General features: G+C 37.6%; 1 protein-coding gene across 2 annotated transcripts in view; it reads right to left on the reverse strand.

Moving 5' to 3' along the window:
• The window catches only part of LOC117409426 (transducin-like enhancer protein 4), a 107,017-nt gene that overhangs the window by 67,499 nt on the left and 19,365 nt on the right, over positions 1-20,153 (reverse strand). For both annotated transcript variants that reach the window (XM_034015452.3, XM_034015451.3), the window contains exon 6: positions 18,825-18,899. In XM_034015452.3, coding sequence (XP_033871343.1) covers positions 18,825-18,899 — 75 coding nt within the window. The remainder of the gene's footprint in view (positions 1-18,824; positions 18,900-20,153) is intronic.

Here is a 20,153-nt window from a genome sequence, read left to right on the forward strand (position 1 = left end):
GTCAAGAGTCCAGAGCACTAACCACTACTCCACACTGCTACCCTATACATTAAATACAGTGGAACGCACATAATACATGATAGTAGCATAATACATGAAATAGTACATTAAATACAGTGGAAAGTGCATAATACATTAAACAGTAGCAGCAACACAACAGCGAATAGCAGATATCAGGCTTAAAGAGCATGGAAAGCATTAAGGTGGGTATTGAGAGTTGATTTAAAGCGAGCGACGGTGGGAGCATCACGCACCAAAACTGGGAGTGTGTTCCAAAGAGTCGGAGCCATGAAGCTAAACGAGCGTTCTCCAAGTGTGGCGTCATCCAAAAGTAGTATGTAGAAAAGTTACACATGTGTACATTACATTTGTTGCATGTCTTACTCTGAAATGTGCATACTGATGATAATAATCTTCCCCTTAGTGCTTAATAATAAAAAGAGTGTTCAGACGTAATTGATTACTTGAGATAGGATTTTTTACTGCATAACTAGTAGCTATGCAATAAGAAATATGTAGGTTATGCTTTGAAGAGATGTTCGTCACAAAATACATACTTTTTGGTATTACCTTTCAAATATACTGCAGTTAAGGACTGCTGTCATTTTATTTTAAGGCTGCAACATAGGCATTGTTGTTTCTGGAAGGAAGTGCATTTATTGATACAGATGGATAATTTGTCACACAGTTTTCCCTTTGAGTTTACTGTATTTAATGCTTTTTTTGTTTGGAACTGGAGACTAAATGGAATAGAATCTGGTTTGAATCCCTGATTTAAACATTTAGTACCATTTGTTGTATAATAACTTGGGCCCCGGAAAACCCACAATATCACAAATTTCATGGATATCATGTATTTGACTGCCTACCATGAATAATATGGATTTTATTTTCCTTACAGTATTTTACATTACTGTACTCTTCACCTCCCCTGTTCATTTCACACTCTTATCAAGTAGCAGCGCTACAGCAGTTGTACAGGTTCCGGCGTCAATGCCGTGCATTTGGTTACTACGGCAACGGGGTCAAACAAATACCGGCTTTATGATTGGTGAATCCCTCATACTCTACAATGACGTTTCAACATACAGTGGCTTGCAGAAGTATTTCCCCCTGCAAAGATTTCACATTTTGTTGGTAACTGAGCATACTCCACGACGCTTTCAAATTAGATTTTACATGTAGAATCTACACAAACTACTCCACATTGACAAAGTTGCATATAGAATATAAATAAGTAAGATTTACAGGGAAAAACAGATTAATCTCAGTTGCATAAGTATTCAACCCTTTTGCTAATGATTTGTTTGAAAGGTCACAAAATTAGTGAAATGGTTTCAGCCTGTGTGTACTCAAAGTGGTTTAACTTGTAGATAATTTCCCTCAGGTATATAAAGACTTTCAAGCTGCAACTCACATAGGAATCCAACAAAGCAACCATGATGAGCAAGGAGCTTTCAAAACAAGTCAGGGATAAAGTGGTAGAGGGGCACAGAGCAGGAGAAGGTTACAAGAAAATTTCAAAAGGCGCTGATTATCCCTCTCAGCACAGTGAAGTCCATCATTAAGAAGTGGAAGATGCATCATATCACCCAGACACTACACAGATCAGGTCACCCTCCAAAACTGAGCAGCTGGACAAGCAGGAAACTGGTTCGGGATGTCACTCTGAAGCCAACAATGACTTTGAGAGATCTGCAAAGTTTTGTGTCTGAGATGGGAGTCAGTGTTCACAGATCAACAATAAGCCGGTCCCTAAAGCTGGCCTGTATGGATGGGTGGCAAAAAAGAAGACATTACTGAAAAAGCCTCATCTTAAAGCACGTATGGAGTTTGCGAAAAAGCATGTAGATGATACTGCAGACATGTGGAAAAAGGTTTTGTGGTCAGGACGAGACAAAAATTGAACTTTTCGGTCTAAATTCCAAGCGTTACGTCTGGCGCAAGCCCAACACTGCACATCACTCAGTCAACGCCATCCCAACTGTCAAGCATGGTGGTGGCAGCATCATGTTATGGGGATGCTTCTCTTCAGCAGGGACTGGGAAGCTTGTCAGGATAGAGGGGAGAATGGATGATGCAAAGTACAGGTGAATCCTTGAGGAAAGCTAGTTTGAGTCAGCCAAGACTACAACTGGGGAGGAAATTCACATTTCAGCAGGGCAATGACCCGAAGCACAAAGCCAAAGCCACACTGGAGTGGTTGAACAAGAAGAGAATTAATGTTCTTGAGTGGCCCAGTCAAAGTCCTGACTTGAATCCAATCGAAAATTTATGGAGAGACTTGAAGATTGCAGTTCATCAACGATCTCAAACAAACTTATCAGAACTGGAGTAATTTTCCAGTGACGAATGGGCAAAAATGTCACCATCCTACTGTGCAAAGCTAGTAGAGACCTATCCAAAAAAGACTTTATAGCAGTAATTGCTGCAAAAGGTGTTTCTACAAGTAATGACTTAAGGGGCTGAATACTTATGCAACCAGTAAATTTCATTTTGTACATTTTCTTTGCAAGTTTTGCTGACATTTAACCTCATCCTCATATGACAGTGTTCAGTTTAACCACTACAGCTTTGAATAAGGTTGTCTGCTTGTTACTTTTTTTGCAGCCAACTTATTTCCAGCAGAAGTTTGTTACATTTTTAAAGATTGTTTCAATAGCGACTCAAGTTCCAATATTACAATGTACATTTTTAAAGAGCTGACTGAGTAGCTAGGCTAAATGTTAAAATGTTTCAGCCTTGGTTTTTGGGTGATGTCGATTAACTTTTTAATTACATTTTTATTTTTTATTTAAATTTTTTTAATAAAAATAGCAGCTTTGTTATACAATTTTTTTATTTTATTTTCATTAGTGAATTTCTTAAGCACTGTGAATTTTCTGGGCCCCTAATAACTGTACAGAAAAATGATCAAATTTGAATGTTGCCTGATGTTGTAGAGTGTTTGCTGTTCATGCTTGTTGTTGCCGTGATGCTTGATGCCATAAGTGAGTGAGGGGTGTGTGTACGACAGAGAAGCCATCTTAAGTACTATAGTACGCAGCACAACAGCGTAATTGAGGTTGTATCTTTGTAAATGCATATTCATTTGATGTTTTATATTTTCCTCAAATTAAGGGTGGTAAATTCAGGCTGCGTCTTAAATTCGAGGGCATCTTAAATTCGAAGGAATATGGTAGCTATTTTTAGACCGCAATGTGTTGTGAAATAAGCCTTTTTTACCATAAAAAAATTCAGTCCTACTCATCAATTGTATGAAGATCCATCATTAATGGCTAGATCTAAACCCCATTTCTAGCTGAAACTTAGGGCAACAACCAAAACACTGAGTCTCTCCCCTGTCAACTGGTACAGTTTCTGAAGGCAAATTCATCAACTTATTAGCATTTTGTTTTTAAGTACAGTACCAATATAAATCAGTTAATTGTGTTTTGTGCTGTTCCCATAATTAGGATAGTATGTGGTTCTTGCATTGCTGACAACAAAATACACACAACTAAGCCAACCCACAGATGGCTGGAATTTCAGTACAGGCAACAGCTCAGTGGGCCTGCCTCCAACCAGGGTGACATCAATTGTAGCAGCTAGTTAAATAAATAAATAAATAAATAAATAAATAAATGACAGGCAATTTCAACATGTGTGCCAGTTTCTATAACACCCAGCTCTGCAAGTGATACGGCATATTACATTATTTCTAAAGGGATTCAGGGCAAGTGTTAATGGAAAGCTCTGGTTATTTCCCATCTCTAGAGCACTGCACAAAACCTTTGTCAAGTAAAGTGGGATAACACAGCCACAGATGAATTAACCTCCAAGTGTCACTCCTTTTACAACACTACACACAAAGCCTATTTCTCTGGAACAAGTCCAGTTTTCTACTGGAAAATTTCCAGGGATTTTGTGTCACAGTAATCCTCTGCTTTCCCACTTACAGCCACCAACGCTCTCTGCCAATATCCAAACAGCATCATCAAAACCCGACCAGGAGGAGACGCCTCTAATCTTCACAGAGACAGCCTGCTCCCTCGCAGGTATTGTGACAAAAATAAACACCAATCAATCAACAAACAGATTGATTGATAAACATACAAAAAAGGGACATAATCTTTTGGTGCATCAAAACAGAAATGAGAGGAAAATACCAGGAGTTCCCCTAGTGCAGTCAAGGTGCAATTATTAATTTGTGCAGCACAAACTAGAACACAAACCCTTCACATCCCAATATTAACTTGATGTTAAATGTCAATAGCTAGAAATTATGTATCCAAATGATTTAAAAAGGGAACGTGAAACTGATACCATTACCAGCTATATGATCATTAGATGGTTAGTTGGAGAGGGGGTAGACCATTTGATAACACAGGTCCCATCATAGTGTGACCTGTGCACACCATCCCTATTTCTCATCATAAAAGGAAAATGCTGTCAAACTGAGACGTGCAATGCTGTGCATTACTGTCAGGATGCAGTATTGATACCATGACCTTGGGGATCATGGTCTTGTAAAACTAAAACCTAGCTTTCTGAATGCTCCCTTTTGCATATACACTGGATTTGATAAAAAAAAAAATAGACCACAGCACACATTAAAATAAATAAAGCATACACTAGCAAACTTTCCATAACCATATGTTTATTAACATGACCACACCCAAAGTAACCACAGCAAAGTGAGTTGTCTGTAGTCTATCCAAATAAATAAATTAAAACCATACAAAACCTAAATTAAACCCTTAATAGACAAAAAAGCCAGTTTGGCAAACCCAACCTTGGGTGTGCTATGAGAAAGTATTTGTATTGAGTAGGCACTGTTGTAGACTGGAGACATTTTTATGACAATCACTTCACAACTAATATATTGTAATAGAATGTGTAACCTTCAGCAGAGATGTTCCTTTCAACATCTAACAATGACCGCAGCTAGATGGCCACAAACTAAACTGCTTTTCTTTTCTTTTTTAAAACACAATCCAAATGTAACAACAATTGCATGTCTCACACAGAATGCGACTAATATTCCACAAGTTTCAGAAAATGAAAAATCTGCTAGTTTTAAGTTTGTTGGTTCAGTAATATAACAAAGTTATGAACTGTGACTGTATAAAAGGTTTTGCTGAACTGAATCTTATGTATGTGTACCGATCTATAAAATCCAGAATCTATTTTGAAACTTTTTAAATACACAAATATTTACTTATTTCACACCACAAAGGTAATAGTTTCACATTCTAATCTCAATTAGAATCTTTTTTCATGGACTGTCATTTATTTACAATTCTCAAAAGCACAGAAAACTTACAATTGTTTCAAACATCTCACAAGCACCATTCCTAAAAAATACTTGGAGTAGTTGAAAGTCTATGACACAACGTTTTAGTTCATACTGGTACACAACACTACACATACTGCAAGCACTTCCAATCAATACATTTTAAGACAAGCTTTTATGCATGAAACAGTGAGATCATGCCTGCTTTCCTCAGTTTGAAACAGTGACCCAGAAAAGATGCATGCTGGATCAATTCTGAAAAAGGATGTACAGATAGATACATATCATAAAGGTCAATGAGAACTGCCAGTAAACCCCACCTTTACAGTAGATAGTAGGGATGTGCTTTTGGTAAATTTTTATGAACGTTTAAACGCTTTGCAATGTCAGCGTTTAAACCATATCTATATACACACACACACACACACACTTTTAAAGAGCACTGTGACTGATATTAAAAAGTTTGCCTCAGAGATTTAAATGTTTGCGGTTTTTGATAGTAGGGGTGTGATTTTTGAGATCTATTGTTGCTCGAGATGCACACTTGAGCATTACAATTTCCGAATACTTGAATCAAACACCACTCTCCTCCACATACAGTACTAGTGTACATAAACCTCCCAATTGCCACAGGTCATATTTTAAACTAACACACAATCAAGTTATATATTAAGTAATTAATATAATGTTTGCCTTCTTGTGCAGTTAATGGTATATGGTCAAGTAATACTAACTAACGTAAAGTATTCAAATTCCTATATCCACACAACTTTAGATTAAATTGTAAAAAGAGATGCCTGGCCTACCTGTTTGAAGTGTGTCTCAGAGGTCCTTTACTTTAGTGCAGTAGTTCCAACATACAAATAAAAACTGTACTAAAAACATAAACGTCTGTTCGGTCCAAAAGCTTACAGAACAATTTCAAGTGAAAAAAAGCCTTCCACCTATGGGAAGATTGGGGAATGGGGTCCACGAGTCTGTGGCAATTGCAACTTTTTCTCCCTTTGAAAGTTTTGTATGAACAGCTGCAGCACAATTTTCTTTAAATTTTTCCATCCTCGCTGTTATTGTTTTATGGGTCGGCACAGTATTGGTATAATCTTACATTGATTTAAAAACTGCAGCATTCATGATTCACACGCACTGTCCACATAGGGGATAATGTGATCATGTCTTGTTTGGCCAAATCTATAGCAAATGTTGTTATGGGATGTTTGCTTTTTAATGGTCATCAGTAGCTCCATCCACAATAACTTTGAATGTTTTCATTTCAATACAGAACAAACTCAGAAAAAACGGTTCTCATCAACGTTATTACCCCACCGTTGAACTGATACCATACCACGCCTACTACAGGCATAAACACACACAGTGCACCAATGAAGCACCAGATCAACTGAGAATAAAACCCGCCCCATCTTTCTGTTGCACCAATTAGAAAAGCTACTTGGAGGCAATTGCCAAACCCCCTTCCTTTTTATAATATTCGCCCTTACTGTGGCACTAGAGCAGTCTGATACGCGACAGACTACTGATGATAAATTACTTAAATTAATGCATAAAAAAAATGCATTTGGTGACATTTGTCACGTGACCGGTTATACGTCTAGCATATTATTAAATGTTTAACCACTTCTTTAGAGTTTATACGTTTAAACGTATAAAATTCCCATCCCTAGTAGACAGCCATCCAATTGATGTGCAAATGTTAAACACACACAAGCACAAGGCAGTGCACCTTCAAAGACAGCTACAACAATCAATAGATTAAAGTATTGGAAGACAATAAGTATACACACACTGCAAACAACGCCAAAATCAGGTCAATGAAAATTATTTCAATAATTATTACGCAGCAAATTACTTTTGTTTGTTATTTATTCACGGGTATTATTCATAGATGCTCATTTTCAGTGCCTGGAATTGCAATTTGAAAGAGAGGTACAGACACAAGAGTCGTTCAGCAATCATGGTTGTTCAACATGCGAGGCAGTGTGGGGAGCTGCCTGTCAAAGCACTGGGGCTAAAGCATACCGACCGGAAAGCATTTTGCACTGACAGACACGTCTAAATTTGCCAATTGATCTATAAATCAGAAACAGTGACATGCTTACAACTAATCGAAAATCAGTCAATATCTGCAGGCGGTCCATACTTGTGGGAGCTTGAAGCTACTTTCAGAAAAAATGTTTCACGTGATGTGATATGAACACCAAGAATAACATAAAACGATCCCTTTATAAACACTGTTAAAAGAGAGAGTGTTGAGAGTTCATACAGTGTAAAGCTATTCACTGTATATGAAAAAGAACAAAAACCAATTTGAACCACCTATTTTTCTTCCATAAGCAACATTAAACTAGATTTAATACATGTTGCTCCAAAGCAATGAATTATGAGTTTAAGCCCATTCAAATCTAATGTTTTTTTTTTTTTCTGAACTGAGAGGAGAGAGATTTAAAGCCATTTAATTTTTATATTTTAGCTTGAGCTGCGGGAGGCAGTGGAAGTCCAAATGAACTGTTTCATCAGCCTCATTCAAGCATGAACATTTTAATCAGTTTTAGTTCCTCACTGTTCTCCAACATAGTTTACGCAATCATTTTGAAAGCTCTTAACATGGCAAGGGGCAAAAAGCCACCAAGCCTTGTTATTGCTTGGAAAATTGATGGTGAATAAATTTCCATAGACTTCCTACAATCCTGAATGCTGCCAGCTGGAATATGTAAGAGGTTCTGTACTCGTTGTTTAATCCATTTATTTTTTAATGTTAGTGTTTGGTTGTCTGAACAGGAACTTTTATCGGCCACACAAATAACCTCTTAACATTGTACTGTAACATCATCTTAAGGGTGAATGCAGACAAAATGCATTATAAACAAACACACAATAACAATAGCTATTAAATTCGTATGTGCATGTATGTTATTATATTTCATTCAAATGTATATATACTGTTTGTATTTATTTGTTACTGGCAGGTGGACAATGTCAGCATTAATTTCACAGTATGCACAAAATGTGCATTCAACTTTTATAGGTAAATTTGTCATGCCAAATGCAAAATATTTATGAATAAGCTACATTTATTCTGAAATGTCTATGCAAAAACGTTGTTGCTTAACTGAACACGTTGCAATCTGTTGCACTTTTGAAACTCAACATGACCCATAGAAAAATTCATTATAACAATGTTTCATTCCATTAAACAACTATTTTATTGTCAGGAGAACAAGCAGTCTCTCCAGGTTCCAAGGCTAACTTCAATATTTTGCACTTACATTCAACGGATCACTGATGATTCACATCATTTGCTGGCTGCACCGGCAATTTTATAAATGTTTCATTACATTATATTAAAAGTGCACAAAAAAAGTAACACCCTACCATTTTGCTAGTAACATGAATATATTTGTCATTTTTGACGGAGCTTTTACAAATAGAACAAAATGAACGGCTTCATTTAAATTTCTTAAGTATACTTTGATAAACAAATCTGTCATTCATTGTCAAATTTCTAGCCAACTGAGTCCAAACAACAACAACAACAACAACTAATTTTCAAGTCATTGGTATCTTAAACAGACAACTACAGTCTGGTCAGAAGATGCCATTCAGATATTAAAATAGAGCCATTGTGTTACTATCAAGTACCAAGTTACTATCCTATATAAAAACATATAGCCCAATTGTAATGACTAAGGGATCAATTTAGTGTATTGAGAAAAATCACTCTATATCTTTACTGAAAAGTGAATGTCTGATGGATTTATCAAAACAAGAGTACAATCGATTGGTTTAAGAGATCAATACTAGCAGTCAATTTATTGCATGGTTTTATATCTATTCAGTTATTAGTTTCTTGTATGCTTGAAACCGATGCATAGTGGTTTCCTAATGAGAGAGAATATGGCTGGCAATGAGGCCACAAGGAAATTCTATATACCTTTATACACAACCGGTGGAACTCTGCAAGGGTTATTAGGGATGTCCCTAGTTTCAGTTATATATATATTTGTGAGCAGTAACTAAACACAAACCAGGAACCTACTATTGTGGGGCTGTCATCATAACAGCAACCTACCAGTTAAAAAAACCCCATAGGATTTGTATTTCAATCCTGTTGCACTGAAGCAGGGGTTTCTCAGTATTTTAAAACACTAAGCAAAACCAAAACAGCACTTGCTCCAGTGCAATTTTTGAAAAAACACTTGCCATGCACCATAGGTTCTTTGAGAAATTACCTCTCTTAATATCATCTCACAAACCCGCTTATTGTCACGTTTTGTGCAGTCTGTTAAATGCTGTGTGGCCGGGCTTTACTAAATAACCACAAGATATAATTGATTTCCAACGTAACCAACAACAAATAATCATCTTGGCTGATAAACTTTTGTGCAGACATTTTGTGCAGTCTGTCAAATTCTGCGTGGGCAGACTTAAGCCGGGTTTACATTGCACGATTTTTGCAATCGGGAGACGCAGCGCCACTCACACTAACCGATTGAGTTATGATTTCTCACTGTAGATCGGGGGATTGCAAGCTACACACACTACACGAGACATCTTGCCGCGGACTGCGCCTATTTTCATTGCAGAATCGTAGACATCATTTGGAAGAATCATGGACTCAAGCGAGGAGGCGATCGCTGTTGTATGTGCATGGTTTTGCACAGAAAAAAGAAGAAAACGTGTACTATGTGTGTATAATAGGACCGTGGATATTGCTAATTTCATACTCTGCAAATTCCAGCATGAGAACTTATACTTCAGGGACATAGACTGCACAAATGTTCAATATTGCGATAAAAAAAACTATAACAGTTATAACATTATAGCTACGTCAATATTTATTTCCTGTGCTCTGAACCAACTCAAGTCGAGGTGCATCCAAATGTATAAAATCTAATCTGTTCAAAAAGCGCAAGATTGAAAGATTAAAAGATTGGCGTGGGAGACTGGCCATCAAACGATCTTCATCAGAATACCAAATTCTGATGAATAAATATGAAGACTTTTAAACGAATAAATATTTGTACTACGAGCGAGTGTTGCGCTTTTGAACAGACTAGAATACAACTTTAATAGTAGGCTACTACAAGTTTGTCATAGGTTGAAATATGCAACAACGTAATCTACATTCTCTCTATTTCTCACACACACAGACGCGCACCCCTCCTCGTATTTTGATTAAATGAGCAATACAAGCATACAGTAGGGGTTTGAAAGGGATATCGAATACGAGTGACTGTAGAAATTGTTTGCCATGAGAGCAGACACTACCACACACAGTATCTACTTCGGTGTTAATAAGTTATAACAATTATTTACTTACCAGGTACCTGAAGTTGCAAAGCAATTTCCCTCCATCTTTGTTTCTTCAATGAACGACCATGATAGGAAATGTCACTTGTGTCAGACACGGGTGTTCCTGCCACATCTCCAACATACTTTCCTCAATTTCGAGGCTCCACACCTTGCGGGGCACAACCTTTCTCTTCGTCGCCACTGTTGCTAGCTTGTCCTCTTGGCTACTGGCAGGATTCGTCAATAAATCGGCCCGTAGCCCCTCACACATTTCAGGAATTGCTTTGTCGGGGACTAAAGTTTTCTGACGTTAGAAATTTGTCGGGATGTCGTAAGAGCGTTGGGAGATCGCAGAAGCCATTATCAGGGCATTGTAGACCCTCTCACACTTACAGACAATTTTGTCCCCGACAACCTCATTTTGTCCCAGATTTTAAGAAAATAGTTGTCGACTCCTCAGCTCGTCGGCGATCAGCAAAAATCGTGCAGTGTAAGCCCGGCATTAACGGGATACAGTTCAATTACAAAACACCAACATCACCAAATTAAGTCAGTCTTATACAAATGCACACAAGAAAACACCAAGTATTGATAGCTCTCATCAGTCGACAGTTCATTCCTTTTTTAGATAATGACACAAATGGTTTCATTCCAGTTAATGATACAAAATGGATTTGTCCTGTAGTAAACTATATGCATTTGTTTAAATGTAAACTAAACGTACAGTATTAAAACACTGCTCTTTAATTCACCTTTCTTTCTTTTTTCCCCCCTCACACTTGTAATGTGTGGTCATAGGCAAACGTGAAACTCTGTTTATATCACGACCCGCTTTATAGCACAAATTATACTTGCATGGCAATCATGATATGAAGCGGGTTCATCTGTATAGCAAAGAAGCCATATCCCCCCCCCCCCCCCCCAAAAGGAATAAACAGCTAATGATACTTAACGACGGTATCTTTCGACTCCCATTCCAGCTGACAGATGCAAAATCTGCACATCATTATTTTGTCAACGTTAGCTGCATGCATCCCCTCATGCTCAAATTCTTTGCAGTGTTGTTTAACAGTTTAGGCATTTTAGAAACAAACGTCTCTTCTCTTCCATCACAATTTTAATTCCCAAACACATCTGCGCAAGTGTTAGTCAGAGCTTCAGTTTCCCTTCAGACTCTGTCTATGGTAAAGGCTAAGCCTTGACAACTATGATTGCAAGTACTTATTTAAAAACAGAAGAAATTAAACTGGCGTGGTTGACTTCATTCAACTAATTTGCAATGAGGACTGGCTGCAAAAAAAAAAATTAATAACTTTAAACCAAGTAAAGTGAAGGCTCCAACTCCAGACCAGGTTTGCATACTTTTTCTTTTTCATAATTAATACTCTCGCTCCTCCTGTACCTTCTGTTTTTGCCTCTCTCTCAGCACCACCCTCTCCATAGCCATTTCAACTTCCTCTCCTCCACTGCTCCCTACCATGACGAATGTCAATATCCTCATAATCCTCTCCTCTTGATGCCGTCCTCTGGCTTCTACCTGTCGCTGTAAATCTAACTTCTCTAAACTGATCTCCCTGCCTCTTCCCACCCCCCCTTGGATCTCTATCGCTCACTCCTCTCTTCCTTCGCTTCTACATTCACCTCAAACGCTCCTACTTCCACTCTATTATTCAGTCTTCTACTAACAATCCCTGTAAATACATTCTCCTCCCTCCTTAGCCCTCCCCCTCTTCCACCTTCCTCTATCTAACTACTGACTACTCTCTGCCCGTGCCCCTCCCTCTCCTCTGTCCTAATTGACCTCTCTGGTGCCTTTGACACAGTCGACCACTCTATTTTCCTGTTCTCCCTCGTTGACCTGGGACTCTCCGGCACAGCTCTTGCCTGGTTCTTCTCCTACCTCTCAAATCGCATATACTGGGTTTTCTGGCTCACCCTGTGCATTTCTGAAGGCACCCTGTTTCTCTCTACACCTGCTCCCTGGGTTCCCTCATCTCCTCCCATGGCTTCTTGTATCACTTCTATGCTGATGATATCTTCCTCTTTCCCCCCTCTGACCCACATCTCCCGTATCTCTGCCTGTCTCAGCCATCTCCTCCTGGATGCACTTCCATCATCTTAAACTCAACTTCTCCAAATCAGACCTCCTTTTCTTTCCCCCTCTTCCTCCCCCACCACTGATCTCTCTATCTCCCTCCTCATACACCAAGAATCTCGGTGTCACCCTCGACCCTTCCCTCGCCTACTCAGCACATCTCTACTGGCTCGCTCCTGTCACTTTTTCCTCATCATCATATGCAGAATTTGCCCCTTCCTCACTGACTACTCTACACAGCTCCTAGTTCAGGCCTGGTACTGTCCCGTCTTGACTACTGCAACTCCCTCCTGGCCAGCCTCCGTGCCTCTGCTATCCGTCCGCTCCAGCTCATCCAAAACTCTGCTGCTCGCCTTGTCTTTTCCCTTCCTCTTTTCTCACACGCGACTCTGCTGCTCCGATTCCAATTCAAAACTCTTGTACTCGCCTATCGCTGTCTTGACCTTTCTGGCCCCTCCTACCTCCAGACCAGTGGCGTAGCTATGGGGGGAGGTGGGGGTTTTAGGGGTTTTAACCCCCCCCCCCCCAATTCATTATTTAACGACGTGGGAAGAGAAAAAAAATTAAGCCACAGTCCAAAGCAATGTAAGTTCGGACTCGTGAGCGATTTGCTTTGCTGCCTGCCTAAGCACATATTTTATAAAAAAATTATATTATATATATATATATATATATATAAAAATAATTGTACAGTTCAGTAAAACAAAACAATAGGGCATAACCAAACCGGGGAAGGGCAAAAATACTGAAACATAATTGGTGCACGTGAAAATATGTATGGTAATCAGAAGCAGCTTCTGACTTTAATAAGTGGGGAGGCTAAAAAAATAAATATATAAATAAATACTTGTTATACGCAATAAAATGTTGCACGTTTCAAAAGGTACTTCGTAATTTAATAAGAAATGCAATACAATAGTATAATATATGCAGCACATAAGTCAAGCAACTGAATATAACAAAAACATTGTGGACTGACTTAATTATGAATCCTTGGTGATATAATTTGTAGAAAAAATATTTGCGAATACTCAACCATTTTGATTTTTCGTACCATGAGCAATTAAAAAGGCAATTTTGTTTTGGTCCGCCCTGTTGAAGAAGGTCCAATTCAGGCTTTGGATGACCTTTATTTATTTTTATTATTTTTTCCTCAATTGAAAGTGAGGAAAATGGCATATGAATTAAAACAAATTTACTGTATGGAAATCGAAACTTAAGGGAGTAGTCACACATGACCCAAAAACCTGCCAGTCAGCAGACACATCAAGATTAAGTCTAATTATGAGTGGTAGAGGCCAGCCGCAAGCTTGCATCGTGTAGCCAATACAAATACAGTAAAACTTGACAGACAGGGTGATTGCAGGTGGAAGACACACATAACCCCACCCATTTTGAGGCTACATTAGCCAATCGCAATACAGTAGACCTTGGAAAGCATGATGTAAGACAGAGGTCTCCAACCCTGATTCTGGAGAGCCCCTATCCAGCAGATTTTATAGGTGTCTTTACATCATCAGTGGCTAAAGATCTGGAACACCTGTTAATCGACTAATTAAGCCAATAATTGGTTCAATTAAGTAACAGATTGGTTAAAACTAAAACCAGCAGCCACAGTAGCTCTCCAGGACCAGGGTTGGAGACCACCCCGACATAAGGTAAGCTTAGCCTCTGCAACTTCTTAGTACGCGCCACCACTGATGGAAATATACATCACTAAAAATGATGAAATTGTTATTGTAGCCTTTGGAAAAGAAGGTTCAACAAAATTAGTTATTTAAGGCAGTGTGGTCCAGTGAGGCAGTGTGGTCCAGTAGTTAAAGAAAAGGGCTTGTAACCAGGAGGTCCCCGGTTCTAATCCCACCTCAGCCACTGACTCATTGTGTGACCCTGAGCAAGTCACTTAACCTCCTTGTGCTCCGTCTTTCGGGTGAGACATATTTGTGTGAACTATGTCGTTCTACGCACACACCCTAGTCTCTGTAAGTCACCTTGGATAAAGGCGTCTGCTAAATAAACAAATAATAATAAATAATAATAAACCTGGTTCATGGTTTACAAATTATGCACAAAAGCACCTTCTCTGACCACATCGCATTTTGAATTTACTGACTTTTGTTGATAAAAAGTAATCCACGTTTCGGAGGTTACTAGACGTCCTCTGCTTTTGATCAACTCTGAGGTTTTTAGTCCTGTGTGAATCATGCTTTAAACAGCTATTGTAAAACCAAGACTAAACGGGAGGATGGACTTGGGAATCTAAACATCAGGTAAGGTAGGTTATTCTTTCTGTTATTTAATTTGTATGTTTGATAACTGCATAGTAGCAATAAGTGTGATTGGGATGTGATCACGGTTCTTAATAGGGCGATTGAGTTAATTGCAAGTTTGGAGTGTAGTTCATTTTTACTTGCATAAACATTTTTATAAATTATCCATCTTGAAAAATCTCCATCCTACCCAGAAACAAAATCCTGGCTACGCCACTGCTCCAGACTATTATTTCTCCCTACACCCCCTCTCGCCCCCTCCGCTCCTCTGCCACCGGCAGATTAGCTGTACCCCCCCTACACTCCCCCACCTCTACAGCCCACTCCTTCTCCACCCTTGCCCCTCAGTGGTGGAACGACCTATCCACGGATATCAGGACTGTTCAGTCCCTGACCACCTTCCGGCGCCTCCTCAACACACGTGTTCAGACAGCATCTGTAAGCTCATAACTCTCAACTACAGTGGACTATATGGCACCAATTGTATCAGTACTTGCATCACCTTGTCATTGTACTTAACTGCTCCACACTTTGCTGTATTCTACTACTGTTCTCAATCAATTATATTTGCTGTATCTTGTACTTGATTTTACACTTAAAGGTAACCGTATTCATGTTTTTTGTAATTGCTCTTATTTGAAATCATTCTTACTACTTGCTCTTAATGGAATTTACTCTTGTACCCAAATATTTTTTAATTTAACTGCCCTTAGTCGAAATCCCTGTCAAACGCAATTTTTTTTATTCTCCAATTTGAATTTGCTCTTATTTACTACTGATTTTATTATATTTTATAACTGCTCTTATCTGTAATGTGATATTTTGAATTGAGATATTTTGTAATGTGATACTTTAACAAGCACCGGCTGCTAAGAAATAAACAAAAGCAACAACAAAAGCAACAACAACAACAACAACACAAGACAAGGAGGGATTCACTTACAAAAGAAATTTAACATTGCTTATGCCCTGGCTCTTTTTGTAAAACCCATGCATGACATTTCTTTTTGTAGCCTAACGTCCTTAGCTGCTAATGTAAAACGATAAAAAAAAATGTTGTACTGCTATTTGTTTAATGTAGCAGTAGTTAGAGTATGTAACTGTGAAATGTTTACTCAACGGGGATATCGAAAGCTAGCAGCAGAGCAATTCAGTTAGCGTTAAAACCCTTACCTCGCTATAAAAACACAAAAAGTTTCAGTGAAAACGACGACCGCAACGTTATACACTCTTACTATAGAATGAGACTTGGTGGAACAGCATTCAAGTTGGTTATATACTAGTGCCGCTTTAAAAATACATTGCACATTTTGTATAATTTATTTTAAGATTAAGAATGGTCACTTGTATCTTTTACTGCTCCAATTACTACTAACCCCTCTTCCTTTTCCCATGGTGAGAAAGCCATCCAAGATTTCAGGGAAATGTAACCAATTACTAATCAAGCGCCAGTTAGACCACCTCCAGAAGCTGTAAACACACTGATCAGAGTGTTCTGATCCCAACCCCCACCTTCCTAACTTACTTATTTATTTATTTATTTATTTTTTTAAAGCAACAAGAGGAAACCTAATTGAAGCACTATCCTCACTTTAGATTGATTATTCAGGGACCCTTATCCTCAGCTTCACTTGGCAATTTGAATTTTAATCAAAGTAAATGCAATAATTAGCATTTCAAAGTGTTTTTGATACGATGAACAAAAAAAAATAAAAAGACTTTCATTACAAATCATAAATAATGGAAAGTACAAAACAAACTGGACAAATATAACTATGATCTATATTACAAAAGAAAATAAATAAAGATGAAAACAATTACAGGCACCTGCAGGAGAGCTGCAGTTGTGATTAATGTATCATTGAGATAAAACAGATTTGCACCTTAATTCCACTGCAGTGTGTGAACAACCAGTGCTTTCATACCCTCTGAGGCTTCCGCGGTTACAGGATAAATCTGTACACCAGTAAGCCTGCAACACATTTCTTCAGAAAATCTGTTCTCACTAGCACAGTAAAGGGAGATGCCACAGTTTTATAAGTATAGACACACAGGGACAGATTTAATCAAAGTGTTTACACTGAAATGCAATTTGCAAGTTTTTGTTTGTTTTTTTTTTGTTTTTTTTTGAGAAAGTTAAATAAAAACCAACCAGTCATGTTGCAAAACAACTATATTAAAAAAAGCTTGATTTAATGACTCAAATGTATGCCTACATTACTAATTATGCATTAAATTTGTATTTAATTAAACTGTGCAAATTGCACTTTGGTGTCAAGATAGTGACTCATACTGTAGTACCTACTGTATAACAGTACATGTACTTGTACTGTCTTCCTTTAAGATATATGGAAATGCAGCTATTGATAGAACTTAGAATCATTCAATAAAAATGAAGAATATATTATGCAAGAACTTGCTGGTGTTACTCAAATAAAAAGTAGCATTAGATTAATGATCTGCCAAATACATTTCTTGTTTTATATAGGGAGAGTTTAATTTATTCAATCTCAAATGCCATATAAAATGGAGTTAAGACCATCTCCATCTAAAAGCAATTTCACTCCAAGCACCACTCAATTCTAGTCAACATCAAACTGTAATTTTTTAAACATAATATGCACCTATGTACCCTACAATACACAGCTCTGAGCACCCATATTAGCTGTCCTTCCATTAACTCACGACAAACAGACATTTATAACTAGACAAAAGGCACCAGTGAATCAACTGTAACGGATAGTACCATTATAAAAGCATACACCAAGTAAGAGTTCTCAAACTTGCCAAAAAAAAAAAAAAAAGCACACCTCAAAAGGGTGTTCCTGTTTAAAGTAATTCAATTATATATACACACACATATATAAATTGTTAATGCAATGCACATGGGTTACATTGCATTAATACAGGTGTATAAAAGTTAACCTGTCACACATTTCAGTTCAGCATGGTTTCACAAAGTCACTCTCTGAGTAAGCCAAAGCATGGTAAAATGGGTCTGTAATGAGGCCAGTATAAAAAGGCCCACTTTGGGTAAGCAATGGTAATTTCATACCCCCTGAAACAGATTTTCCATTACAAATCTTTAACAAACTTTGGTAAGAAATTACTAGTGCAGACCCTACTGGTAATGTTGATACAAACCTAGAAAAAAAATAATTAAAAAAATAAAAAACCACACCCACCCAACTTAAAAATATATCAGACAAAAAAAAGCTTGCAGAAGGTATTAAACAATTGTGCTTCTTGCTTTTTAGTATAAATGATGGTCAACGGTGTGCAGGTCATTTGACATGAGACTAAGGCTTTATAACAAGTCACTCAATCTCTACTGCATATTTATAAAAAAAAAAAACACTGGTTTCAGACCATATTTGCCACAGTTACTAGGAACAAGTCAATTGAAAGCATACAGCTATGGCCAAACGTTTTGCAAAAACGATATGAACATAATTTAGATTTATTTTAATTTAATATCATGTAATCAAAAGAAACTGCAAATGATATTGCAAAAGTCTACCAGAAGCCATACTAGTAATACAGTATTTCAAAATGTCAAATTTTTCATTAAGTATACGGAAAACTACGAAGCGGTATGTAATTCAATATGTTAACCTAACATTATTCAGCAGGTTTCTTTCAACTTTATAAAGCATAATTAGTTACTGCTCTAGGGTGATGCAAAACTTGGCTGTATGTGTGGTATCAAATAGCACAAATCCATTTTTCTTATTTTATTTGCAGTTTGTAAGATTATCAGAATAAAGGGTTAAAAAATGCAAGACTAGAAACCCACACCCACCAGCCGCTTGCAAAGGACATAGAAAACAATGGATTATACTTTCGTTCATAAAGGAGACAGGGAAAGAGCACGTACCCCAATGATGGCGTTCAGCTCTGCCATGGTAACTTGCTTGGCTCTTTCCACTGCTTGGACCACTTGCTGCTGGTGCTATTGGCAAAAAAAGGATATATAAAAAAATAAATATATATATATATATATATATATATATATATATATATAAAAAACATCAGCCAATATTCTTTCCTCATTCATTTATATGAAACATTCATTCCCCTTGTCAGTGGTAATATCTGCGTTCATCTAATTTCTTCATTCAAATCCCAAAACAGCTTTGTGTCAGATTCAGTTGAAATGTCACTCCTACATGGCAGATGAAGACAAACATCCTCTTCTGTGCCAGAATCTGAAGACTAACCACCATTTACAGAAAATGCAGTCTACATAAAGCCACATTTTTTTTTCCCACATACATCAAATGTGAAATGACGCAGTCTCTCATGTGTTTTAGGCATTTAATGCCAATTTTGCAGAGCAATAACCTTTAAGCAGCATACTGGTAATTTCTATAGTCATTTTGTAGAAAATGACAACATTTACAAGAATATCCCCTAACTTCCAAATCGCAATATGATTAAATTTGGCAGCTTGTCTATTACTAAGCTTTGTGAACTTTTAAAAAGGAATAACCAGCCTTGGGTGTATATAATAAAAAACTTACCAGCTATCTAAAAAGTAACCACAACACCACCACCAATATATTTTGCACTACCTCTTTCCTGGCAAAATTTCCGTCGGGCTTATTATACACCACACATTAGTTTGACAAATGCAGACCTATCCTTGAACTGTATTATCCATGACACTGAAATTCTTGTAAACAGCTGCCTAAAACTCTGGACAAGAGAACACTTTCCTATGGAGCGCCATTTGTGCCAAAACTATCCAGCCATTAATTTGTCAATTTGTTTGTCAATTCATGAATTGATCCATTTGTCCAGCAATTCGTCCATAAATTTGTCATACAGTAATTCATAAACTTTTGTTAATTCATCTAATAATTCATTAATTAAATGTGTCAATTCATTAATACTAAAGGTTAATTTCCCGTCAACCAGACAAACTTCCCTGCAAACTTCCCAACAAACAGACAAACTTCCAACTGTCAATCTCGCACTGTGCTGAAAACACTGCAACCTTTTTAGCCAATGGGAGCACATACTAATATTTTAACCAATGAAAATCCAGCCTCACTCAAAACTGCTTCAGCCAATAATATTGCAGTTTATTAGAAAGGGCGTTTCAAAAGATACTCTATTTAACAAGATACTTGACTCTGCTGAATTTCAACGGAGGCTTCCGTCTTGGTTAAAATATTAGTGTGTGCTCCCATTGGCTAGAAAG

Source organism: Acipenser ruthenus, chromosome 2 (assembly GCF_902713425.1).
Source record: "Acipenser ruthenus chromosome 2, fAciRut3.2 maternal haplotype, whole genome shotgun sequence".
Lineage (NCBI taxonomy): Eukaryota > Metazoa > Chordata > Actinopteri > Acipenseriformes > Acipenseridae > Acipenser > Acipenser ruthenus.